Source organism: Syngnathoides biaculeatus, chromosome 8, assembly GCF_019802595.1.
Source record: "Syngnathoides biaculeatus isolate LvHL_M chromosome 8, ASM1980259v1, whole genome shotgun sequence".
NCBI classification, from domain to species: Eukaryota; Metazoa; Chordata; class Actinopteri; order Syngnathiformes; family Syngnathidae; genus Syngnathoides; species Syngnathoides biaculeatus.
Genome location: NC_084647.1, coordinates 530,367 through 542,079, shown reverse-complemented (window position 1 = coordinate 542,079; position 11,713 = coordinate 530,367). Strand labels below are relative to the sequence as shown.

The 11,713-nt window shown below is 39.6% G+C and overlaps 2 protein-coding genes across 2 annotated transcripts; one reads left to right on the top strand and one right to left on the bottom strand.

The window, feature by feature from the left end:
- The first annotated feature begins 2,344 nt into the window (after window positions 1-2,344).
- LOC133504747 (T-cell surface glycoprotein CD3 gamma chain-like) lies at window positions 2,345-5,582 on the top strand. Its single transcript, XM_061827305.1, has 7 exons — window positions 2,345-2,413; window positions 2,636-2,705; window positions 2,808-2,828; window positions 2,902-3,102; window positions 4,691-4,834; window positions 5,095-5,162; window positions 5,229-5,582. The coding sequence occupies exons 2-7, from the start codon at window positions 2,654-2,656 to the stop codon at window positions 5,280-5,282; spliced, it is 540 nt and encodes a 179-aa protein (XP_061683289.1). The 5' UTR covers window positions 2,345-2,413; window positions 2,636-2,653; the 3' UTR covers window positions 5,283-5,582.
- Window positions 5,583-6,222: 640 nt separating this feature from the next.
- On the bottom strand, window positions 6,223-11,509 carry LOC133504737 (T-cell surface glycoprotein CD3 epsilon chain-like). The gene is made up of 5 exons (XM_061827288.1): window positions 11,298-11,509; window positions 10,827-11,018; window positions 10,601-10,738; window positions 8,409-8,437; window positions 6,223-7,875 (listed from the first exon to the last, which is right to left on the bottom strand). Exons 1-5 carry the CDS (start codon window positions 11,359-11,361, stop codon window positions 7,810-7,812), a joined length of 489 nt encoding a protein of 162 aa, XP_061683272.1. The 5' UTR covers window positions 11,362-11,509; the 3' UTR covers window positions 6,223-7,809.
- Between the last annotated feature and the right edge of the window lie 204 nt (window positions 11,510-11,713).

The following is an 11,713-nucleotide window of genomic DNA, read 5'->3' as shown; positions in this document are numbered from 1 at the left end:
CATGGACAGCGCTGATTTCTCAGATTTATCCTCATCTGATGAAGAATTCACAGTATCATTTGATTGGGAAGACTGAGGAATACGTCCATACAGATTTGAGCCTGTGTATGTAAGTAATGTTTAATATTATATAATAATAATAATATCATATTATAATACGGGAATGATGCAGATTCTGACTACTTGGAGCCCAACGCACGGGACATTAAGTGCGTAAACAGGCTCGGTTTCATTCCTACACAATCATGGACAGCGCTGATTTCTCAGATTTATCCTCATCTAATGAAGAAACAGCAGTATCGGTTGATCGGGAAGAAGGAAGAATATGTTAAATATTCAGATGGTACTTTGGATGGGAATGACACGAGTCTGACTACGCAGAGGCTGACGCGCGGGACACACCATTCATCCATCCTATCGATTTTGGAGTGGGTTTATGCGAACCAGTGGAGGACTGCACTGAGGACAGCACTCGTGGCCATGAAGGATGGTAGAACCCATCAGTGAAAGGTAGGCCTTATATTGTGGGAAAGGTTGTTTTAGCCAACAGGGTGGCTAGGGTCCAAGTGATAATGAAATTATATTTGGCTTGGTGGAAGTTAATACTACCTCCACGACAGTGGGACAGTGGCTCAGCTGGTAAGGCATTGGCCTTACAGTTCTGAGCACCTGGGTTTGCTTTTGTGGATTTTATTTATTTTTTTTTTTTGAGTTACGTGTGTGTGTGTGTGTGTGTTTAGAATTGTGGAGTTTGCATATTCTCCCCGTGCATGCGTGGGTTTTCTCCAGCCACTCCGGTTTCTGGTTCTTAAATGATTCTTTTTCTTACCGGGCAGAACATGCCACCGAACATTCTGCGGATTATTTCTATTCGAACTATGTCGAAATTTTGCAATACAGTAATGTATTTTACTGCATGTGAAGACAGTACAAACAGGAGATGATTTCTTTGTTTGCGCACGTAATACGTCACATCCGTGCACGTGGGTCATGCGACTCACCAAAATGGCGGCACCCATGAAAATTTGTAATTGCCGTTAAAAATCTTCTCAAAACACCATTAAAAGATAGAGGATTAACCTCAAATTTTCAAGATACAGTACATATGACACGACCTATTGGATACATTGTTAATCCAAACGACCGGACTTCTCTTTTACAAACTCTAAGGTGAGTTGTCTGAAATGGATTTTTGGGGTCATGCACCCCTTGATATATTATACTCATACACCAGCTGTGAACCATCATTTGCTTAACTTTTGTTTCGTTAGCTTACCTGAATCAGGTGACACTCTGTGAAAGCAGCCATTGGCTCCTGCCTTTTGACTGCCCCAATGAATTTGTTCCAATGGAAACAGACTGCTCATACCAATGTGCCCTGCGATTGACTGCTAACCACTTCACCTCCTACCCATTGACAGATGGGATAGGCTCCAGCACTACCCGCAGCCCTTGTAAGGATAAGCGGCTAAGAAAATTGATGGATGGATGCTCATACCAAACCCATGTTTATAATCGAAGCATACAGGATGCAAGAACACTTTTCTGCAATGGCACCACATTGTTAGTGTTTAGTATTTCCAAATCAAAAATCAAATGTTCTTGCGTGTTATATACTCATCGTTACACTGAAATGCTTAAACACCGTGAAGCTACGACCATTATGAATGCTTTGAACATTCATGACAGTACAATTAGACATTGCTGTGAATTCTCCTTAATTACCACATTCAGTACCATTCAATCAAATACTGTATTGTGATTATACTTGAATGAAATATAGTTTCCACTGCATCATTGGACTTTGGTTGATGTCATAAACCTATTATAGTTTTTAAATGCATTTTTTAATCCTTAGTGGTGGTCACACAAGGAAAATGGGAGATTATTTGCCTGCAGCAAAAGTAGGCCAAATTTAATAATCACAAGGAAGGTCACATTTGTATGTAACGCAGTTCATAACTCATCAAGTATCAATTTGACCACTTTCCCTTAGTCTCCAGCTCAACTGATTGGGTTCTCTCGCTATCGCACGCAATACACAGTCGGGTTTTCAGGAAAACAAAGAAAATAAATCTAATTCGAGTAATAAATAAGACACACATTCAATAACCTGCGTGACATAAAAACAAATTCTTCATGTTACATTTATTCTTATTGTTCATGATCTTGAAAGAATAATGTATAATAATATAAAAAGATATAATAACAAGAAATACAGAATTTTGATCAATTCTAATCAAACTAAATACAGTACATGTATAGAATTGAAATAGTTTGAAATGATGAAGAATATGTTCAAGCTCACGTGAAGCGAGCAAATCACACTCACTTCCTACTCCGACTCACACAGTTGAAGACACAGACAAGAAAAAGTCACAGCGCCGGGAGCAGAACTGATCTATATTTATTGGTCAGTATTTTCATTGTTGTATTATGTTTGTCTTCATTTCCTTAATGTTAAAATTAGCTCTGAAGTACAGTACATGTTTTGATTTAAACCAAATATCGGGACATTATGTTGCATGTTATTTTTTGCTTGTCCATAAAAAGATTTCAGTTAAAGCTGTACAGTATTTGAACAAGGCAGTGATATCGTGATGTCCTGTCATCTGTCATCTCCTTCTTTTACCAGCATAAACCCCATGACGCCATGAAAGGTCATACTGTTTTACCGTCTTATTTCATTCTTTGGACACTGACAGGTGAGAATGATTATCTTTTTATTCTGTCATCATGTGTTTTGAGATATTTCATTCATATATGTAATGACAGCCGTTATTCACGCTATTCAAAATTTTCCACAGAGTTTGTCCGGTGCGATGAAGGTAATTCTGTTTAACTGTCACTTCATAAAAAGTACTTGCTTATGATTTCATCCATCATTTCTGTTCCTCACAGGATCAAAAGTTGACGTTGTTGTGAAACCGGGACCTGGGGAGATAACGATTTTATGTGGTCAAAACAATAATGTAACAAAAAATGGTGAGCAAGTAACATTTCCTTTAAAATACAAAGACCAGAACTCTGGAGAGTACGAATGTGTGGGCAAAGATCAAGCGGGACAAAAGACCGGAACGAAAATCTTTGTGAAGTTCAGATGTAAGTTCTGTACAATTGCTACAGTCTTTCAAACTACATTCTATGTTACGCTTGATAAAGCATCTCTGTCAGCTGTAGAACTACAAATTAAATTCTGTCTACTTGCATCCACCCCCTCCCCCCAACCCATTCAATACCCTGACCTGTATCTCGAGCAGCAAACTATGGCCTGGGGGCCATTTATGTTCCTCCCCATAGTTCAGTGGCCCACGGCATATGCATATGGTTAGCACATCTGCCTCACAGTTCTGAGGACTGGGGTTCAAATCCTGGCCTTCCCTGTGTGGAGTTTGTATGTTCTCCCCATCCCTGTGTGGGTTTTCTCTGGGTAGACTGGTTCCTCCTACATCCCCAAAACATGCATGGTAGGTTAGTTGAATTGGTTTGGGCTTCTGTTAATTCTGGAGGTTATGTGGCCCTTGAAGAAAATAATGTTTGGACAAACATCCTGTAAATGTAGAAATAAATAATTGATTGATTGATTGATTTGCCCCATTACCACATCCCAGCGTTCCTGTGCCTCCACAGCCAGTCTTGTTTTTGCCTTGCAGTTATTTGACCTCATTTTTATGTTTTTGAACCTCGCCTTCTGCCATGTGTTTTTGTGCCTTTGCATTTTTGGGACTGCTTACCTGTGAATGATAGCTGCCTGGAATTAAACCACCCTCAAATTCATGTCACTGCCTTGGTCGGTGTCCTGCATTTGGGTCCTACCCCATCTCCCCTGCTCGTGGCACAAGACAACTTTTTTTTACTATTTGTGAATTAAAAGTAGCTCTAAAGTTCCTTAGAAAACATCCATCCATCCATCCATCCATTTTCTTAGCCGTTTATCCTCACAAAAGTCATGGAAATGCTGGAGCCTATCCCGGCTGTCAACGGGCAGGAGGAGGGATACACCCTGAATTGGTTGCCAGCCAATCGCAGGGCACATGGAGACAGGCAACAGTCACAGTCACAATCACACCTAAGGGCAATTTAGTGTCCAATTAATGTTTCATGATTTTGTGATGTGGGGGATACCAGACTGCCCGGAGAAAACCCACGCAGAACATGCAAACTCCACACAGCCGGGGCTGAAATCGAACCCAGGTCCTCAGAACTGTGAGGCCAACACTTTGCCAGCTGAGCCACCATGCCACCCCCTTAGTAAACATGTAAAATCTAAATGAAAATTTTCCAAACAATCCTGATTTTCTGCAACATGTCAGGTCATTTGAATTTCTTGATCTTATCCACACTGCTAGCCAAGATCTCCGCCTACCTCTCCCCCTTGAGCTAGCACTGTCAACTTAACAAACATGCACTTTAAGTAGTGAGGGTTGAGACTTCTCCACGGAGGTAACCAATCAGAGGAAAGGGGCAGGGTGGGGCAGTTTACCCTCACAGAACTGGGTCAAACAGAAGTAGCTGTTCTCTAGTGTGACAAAACCAAGGTGTTTTTTTTAAATGAAATTGACACTTAAAGTACATCCATGTTAAAGAGTCACTTTATGGAGGTATAAAAAGCGAAAATATGAGATTGTTACTCATAAAACCTGTTACTGTGATTGCATTGTCACATTTTTGTTTGTTTGCTTGTTTACAGCCTGTGAAAACTGTGTGGAGCTTGATCTGGTTTCCCTCTCAGGTCTTGCTGTTGGAAATTTGATGGCTACCATTGTACTCGGAGTGGCTGTCTATCTGGTTGCTACACAGATGCATGACAGTGTTACTACTTCTCAACCCAAAAGTAAACCAACTGTATCTGTCCATGCCTCAAACATTTATTTTCGAAGGATGAAAAAGTTCATCTTTTGGGAAATGAATGTGTTAATGCTCTAACTTTGAGAATGTAGCAACTTTGTCAAGTTGATTTAAATTGAAATACATTAACGTTGCAATTAAAATGCCCGTGTTGCAATCTGTGATGGATTGGTTCCTTACTTAGCTAATTACTCCTGCTATAGTTAGACTTCTTTGCTTTGTGCTAAATGTTCTTTTTCCTTTCAGGCTCTGATCAAAGACACCTTATTCCAAATGATCCAAAGAGGAGAGTCCGAAATGATGAGTACCAAGAGGTAAATTAACAGTTTTTTCAACAGAAAAGGAATAAAAACTGATGGTCATGTCTGTTCTTCCCTCAGCTGAGACACAAAGGTGGTCATAAAGACATATATGATACCCTCTCCAATCAATAATACCTGCTGGCTCAACCTAAGAAAATGTACTATGTCCTTGAAATTCAGCTCAATTCAAAGTCAGTTGTCAGTCCAACTTTGCATTATTTTTTTTTTTTTTTACCTGTATTAAAATAGTTTCAGTATCCTGTACAATTCTCATTGCATTTCTTGTGTGGCAATTTTAACAAGCATGGCATGAGTGGATTCTTGCTGCTGGGTGCCTTGAAATTCCGTGGCCACCACTCCAAGGTGTACCCTGACTCTTGCCCAGTGACATTTGGGAAAGTCTCCAGCTCACCCATGACCCAAATGTGGACAAGTGAAATGGAAAATTGATAGCTCATAATAAAATGAAGTGCTACGTAAGTAAAAGAATAATTTTCCAGGAACATGAGGATTATACATTTGAGCAGATGTCATGGCCTCACACGCTCCACAACAATGCTATATTAAACACTATGATATGCAACATCAATTTTTCCCTCACACACACACGCACATGCACACCCACACACACACACACACGCACATGCACACCCACACACACACACACACACACACACACACAACACACACACACACACACACACACACACACACACACACACACACCTAGCAGTAAGTGTGTGTTCTTCAATCTTAACTTATGATTCATCAGTAAGCCGAACAAAGAACTGGGGCATTACCTTGATGTCATGTTTTAGGTGCTGCTGGGAAAATGCAGTGGTGACACAATGAATACCCAAAACGTTTTGCACTGCAAGGCTGACACCAGGCACAATCTTGTTGCAATCTCCCACCCACCCCACACATACTTACACAAGCAGGTGATGGCGGCATGTGTGCACGTGGGAGTGCAACGGATATGAGCTGCGGCTTTGATACACCCCACCCCCCGGCCCCCACTCATATCTTTAAAAGTATCACAGTAATCTTTCCAACCACAAACATGAAAAACTAAGAGAACAGTAACTGCATTTATTGAACATAAATATTTTGACAATCACTTGATTGTCATGTAGACAGTATTTAATGTACATTTCATTACATATTCAAAACAAGCATGATTTTTTTTGTTTTAAATAAAGCATAAATTTTGAGGAGTCCAACATGTTCGACATTTGTGTATGGTATAGCAATTTTGGTTTAACAAACAAACGTTGTACTGTAGATGCAACCAATTTCATGAAGTCCAACTACGATTTGAACCCAAAGTTATTTGCAAAAACCCATACACACATACTTGGACAATGTAACATCAATATGATGGAAAACAAGACAAACTACAGCATTCACATTTCCAAATACATTGTCACGTGTAATGATAATGTCAAAATTTGCTCAATTTTACCCATATTGTGAATGACATCATCCCGCAAAACCTCAGCTCATCCTCATCAGGCAAGTGACACCTCAACTCAATTAGGGGTCACCAACTTTTTGGAAAACGAGAGGTACCAGTTTGATACACACTTCTGATATAATACATTTGCTCAAATGACTGTTTTTTTAAAATTATATTCATCTATTTGAAGACACTCATCAGGTTTATTATTTCTCACAATCGTTGTCAACTATGATTTAACAAGATAGGAAACAAATACAGAACATGTGAGGTGGGACACTTGGAAGCACTGGACACATCTTTGTGGTAGCTGCTCACTACGATACGGCTAAAGCGACAATAAGTCGACAACTCAAGGACTTCTATGCCAGTAAATAATACAAAATTACTCATAATGATATGTACGCATTCATTAAATTTATAGGGGAGTTCACAATCATTTGTTATTACAGCTAGGATAGGCTCCAGCACACCTGTGAGCCTTGTGAGGATAACCGGCATGAAAAATGGGTGGATGGATGTTTTAATATAAATGTCTCGCCTTGTGTAACCGGTAACAAATGAAGTCCGCTCACCTTCAGCAATCTTCTAGCTTTCCTCTGCACTTCTCTATAAGATCTGTGACTAAAGCTAAGTTAAAATGTTAAATATAATCTAAGAGATTTGCCTGTACAGTTACAACCATCTTAGGAAGTTGACAGTTGGACCGGTAAAAGAGTAATGGATGTATTTCATTTCTAATTATGTCCAATGTGAATTACTTTTTTTTAAATAACTCAATACAAATCAGAGGTCATCCAGAACCCTGGGACAGATGACCTTTGACCTTAGAACCCCAATTGGAACCTTTGCAGGCAGGCCAATACGCCCAGTGCATAGTGTTTGGCGTATTTTGATACAAAACAATCTCACAAATGCAAACGGGTACTCACGTTACTGTAAAATATTCCATTTTAGGTGAACTTTTAGTATGGTTGTCTGATAAATCCCCATCTGAACAAGTCTGTGCCATGATCCCACTTTGTGTCGTAATCTTTCCTTAGCTATGCTAAAATGATGAGTGAGCTTCTTGTGCACTTATGATTATATGGAGCTGCCAGAATACTAACATGAAAAAGTGTAAAATGTTTCCCTGCAGCCCCCCCCAGTTGTTTCTCATCCCTGGTGAAAAGTTCCAGCTTGTGACGTGTGACAGTTTCCTCAAGTTGATTGATGACTGTTGATAAAAGAGTACGGATCCCGTGAGCCGTTGTCCCTTTTCAGGTGCTGCCAACGAAACCAAAATGACAATTTTAGACGCTCACTGTACAGCATCTCTCATGGCGAAAAGTACAGTACTTCAGTATTTTAGATGCTTTACTCACTTGGACCCTAAATAATACCCCCCCCACACACACATAATATTAATTATAGGGCTTTCATTACAAATCCTTCATAAACAAGTTTCAAAAGTGAAGAATAAATTGTGGGCGATGAGTCTTTGCTTTGTAACTTCCACAAAATATTGTGATGTGCAACACATATATATAGTAGAGTTGAAACAAAGTCCATGCAAATGTGAAATTTCTAGATATTAACAAGAGTTGCCTTACTTTTACAACAATCTACAATTATCAGGTTACACACTTTTTTCCCCAATTCCAGTATTTTCTGCTGGATTTTTCTTCGACATTCAGACATCAATTTTATTTGTTTATTTAAAGATTCCAATTTAGTGGACAGTTACAACAAAGTTTTATCCGACTGAATTCTTGTGAGAGTGTCATTGTTGTGGAAATGATATTATGTTGCATACTTACCTCGTAATCCGGAGAGGGTGGGGCAGGGCCTGCAGGTAGCAAAACATCATTACAGAAATATGATTACACAAAAGGAGCCTGGACCAAAAGTAGTCTCATTCATCAACCGTCAACTAATCGATCATCAAACGATCATTTTGTGACCTTCTTTAATTGAAATTCTCAGAATGTTAGCCCAAATATTCTCAGATTTCTGTCATCCTCCTCTGAATTATCTGTGTATTTAATCCAAATAAAACATCTGATTTTACTTTGGAAACCAATGATAAAAATGATTGTCGATTTAATATAATCACTTTATGTTTATCCATTTTTTTAGCACTGTCAATTTAAATTAATTTTTTTTTGAATAAAGGGATGGATCAATGAAATAATAAAACAAGAACATTGATGTATATTAACTTTCAAAGTGATTCCAGTGGAACCTAAAACACATCAGCCACACACTGATAAGTATTCATTGCACTGTTCCAATCTACAGTGCCTTGTGAAAGTATTCGGCCCCCTTGAACATTTCAACCTTTCACCACATTTCAGGCTTCAAACATAAAGATATAAAATGTTCATTTTTTGTGAAGAATAAGCAACAAGTGGGACACAATTGTGAAGTGGAATGAAATTTATTGGATATTTTATACTTTTTTAACAAATAAAAAACTGAAAAGTGGGGTGTGCAATATTATTCGGCCCCTTTACTTTCGGTGCACTAAACTCACTCCAGAAGTTCAGTGAGGATCTCTGAATGTTCCAATGTTGAATGATGATGATAAATAGAATCCAAGCGTGTGTAATCAAGTCTCCGTATACTATAAATGCACCTGCTCTATGATAGTCTCAGGGTTCTGTATAAAGTGCAGAGAGCATCATGAAGACCAAAGAACATACCAGGCCGGTCCGAGATACTGTTTTGGAGAAGTTTAAAGCCGGATTTGGATACAAGAAGATTTCCCAAGCTTTAAATATCTCAAGGAGCACTATGCAAGCAATCATATTGAAATAGAAGGAGTATCAGACCACTGCAAATCTACCAAGACCTGGCCGTCCCTCTAAACTTTCACCTCGAACAAGGAGAAAACTGATCAGAGATGCAGCCAAGAGGCTCATGATCACTCTGGATGAACTGCAGAGATCTACAGCACAAATTTGGCCTTTATGCAAGAGTGCCAAGAAGAAAGCCATTTCCCAAAGACATCGATAAAAAGTCTCGTTTAAAGTTTGCCACAAGCCACCTGGGAGACACACCAAACATGTGGAAGAAGGTGCTCTGGTCAGATGAAAGCAAAATCTAACTTTTTGGCCAAAATGCAAAACGATATGTTTGGCATAAAAGCAACACAGCTCATCCATCACCCTGAACAGGCCATCCCCACTGTCAACCATGGTGGTGGCAGCCTCATGGTTTGGGCCTGCTTTTATTCAGCAGGGAATATGGTTCAAATTGATGGGAAGATAAATACAGGACCGCCAAATACAGGACCATTCTGGAAGAATACCTGTTGGAGTCTGCAAAAGACCTGAGACTGGGACGGAGATTTATCTTCCAACAGGACAATGATCCAAAACATAAAGCCAAATCTACAATGGAATGGTTCACAAATAAACGTATCCAGGTGTTAGAAGGACCTAGTCAAAGTCCAGACCTGAATCCAATCGAAAATCTGTGGGCTGTGTTAACTCTCCATCCAACCTCTCTGAGGTGGAGCTGTTTTTCAAGGAAGAATGGACAAGAATTTCAGTCTCTCGATGTGCAAAACTGATAGAGACACACCCCAAGCTACATGCAGCTGTACTTGCAGCAAAAGATGGCGTTACAAAGTATTCATGCAAGGTGGCCAAACAATATTGCACGCCCCACTTTTCAGGTTTTTATTTGTTAAAAAAGTTGAAAATACCCAATAAATTTCCTTTCACGTCACGATTGTGTCCCATTTGTTGTTGATTCTTGACAAAAAAAATAAAATTTTATATCTTTATGTTTGAAAAAGGCTGAAAAGTTCACGGGGGCAAATACTTTCACAAGGCACTATATAAGCTGTCTTCTCCATGGAGTGTAGTCAAAGCTTTAGGATACGAGCAGATTTTAAAATACAAATATACTGATAACTAACCAGCCTCTTATGACTATGACATAGATGGACAAGATTGCGTTCACCAGCCACAGAAAGCTTTTCCCGCGTGACGTCGTTTCTTACCCTTGGCACCCGGTGAGCTGTTCTTCTTGGGCTTGACGCACTTGTAGATGAGTACCATCAGTATAATCGTTACGCTCACATCGGCAGCGATGACCAACCCGAACGTTGTCGCGTCCAGCTCAAAACAATTGGAGCACACTGGAGAAGGGTGGGGTGCAAATGTCAAGTGAGCCCTCAGCAAAGCCAAAGGTCATACAAAGAAACGCTGCACAATGATTTCTCTTACCTTTCCCTTCCACGTAGAAATAATATTTGAGGTTGGTGTATTCACAATAATAAAGGCCTTTGTTTTCGCCATTGTAAGGAAGCGTGTAGGACTTCCAGGTATTTCCAGAGTCCACCAACCCTCCTGCTTTGAACCAGATCCCGTTCTCTGGGCATGTCATTGTGAACTCTTCCCTCCAGAATGACACTCGATCTTAAATAAATGTAAAATTACAGGTCACGTTATGGAGTTGCTTTGTAGCCTCATTTCAACTCAAACGCAAGACTTTAATGTTAGCCCGCCGAACACAATACTCATGTCATGACCAAAAACATCAAAACAGGGACCAAAATTTTTCAAAGTAGCAAATTCGAGGTCTCTTCACATACTCCAAATGCTGATTGCGAACTTTATATTCAGTCTGTGGAAAATGAGTCACATTCAAATTTAATTCAATTCTTATCTACACAAAAAAAAAAAGCAATTATTTACCTACAGCAGCTCCCACAGCACTTATTATCAGGAGGTGGCCGACGAGCAAAATGCTGTTTTTCATATTCTCCTCAAGATGATATTTGAGTTCTCTTCAATAGTCAAAACTCTCCATGCAATGACTTCAATATTTGGAAAGAAATTTAGCTGCTCTTGCACTCTCTGACTTTCCTGTCTGACTTTTTGACAACCACTCACACGCACGCGCACGCGCACACGCACACATGTGGATGCGCACTTGCACGCAATGGATTTGTTGATTTAATGTATATTAAATCGTTTAAAATAATGACAAATACACTGTTTTTATTGAATACGCCCACACCCACATCTTTATCTGCCAACGCAACTCTAAATACTGTACTGTACTCGTGTACAGTATGAGAACGTGTAGCCATATAAATATAGGTGCAGTC

Excerpts from the sequence above, each read along its gene's own strand:
- LOC133504747 (XM_061827305.1), top strand. The coding sequence starts at position 2,654 with ATGAAAGGTCATACTGTTTTACCGTCTTATTTCATTCTTTGGACACTG. Across the intron at positions 3,103-4,690 it reads AATCTTTGTGAAGTTCAGAT|CCTGTGAAAACTGTGTGGAG; the intron begins GTAAGTTCTGTA and ends GCTTGTTTACAG. Across the intron at positions 4,835-5,094 it reads TACTACTTCTCAACCCAAAA|GCTCTGATCAAAGACACCTT; the intron begins GTAAACCAACTG and ends TTTTCCTTTCAG.
- LOC133504737 (XM_061827288.1), bottom strand. The coding sequence starts at position 11,361 with ATGAAAAACAGCATTTTGCTCGTCGGCCACCTCCTGATAATAAGTGCT. Across the intron at positions 10,739-10,826 it reads TTTCTACGTGGAAGGGAAAG|TGTGCTCCAATTGTTTTGAG; the intron begins GTAAGAGAAATC and ends ACCCTTCTCCAG. Across the intron at positions 8,438-10,600 it reads CAGCTCACCGGGTGCCAAGG|GCCCTGCCCCACCCTCTCCG; the intron begins GTAAGAAACGAC and ends TGCTACCTGCAG.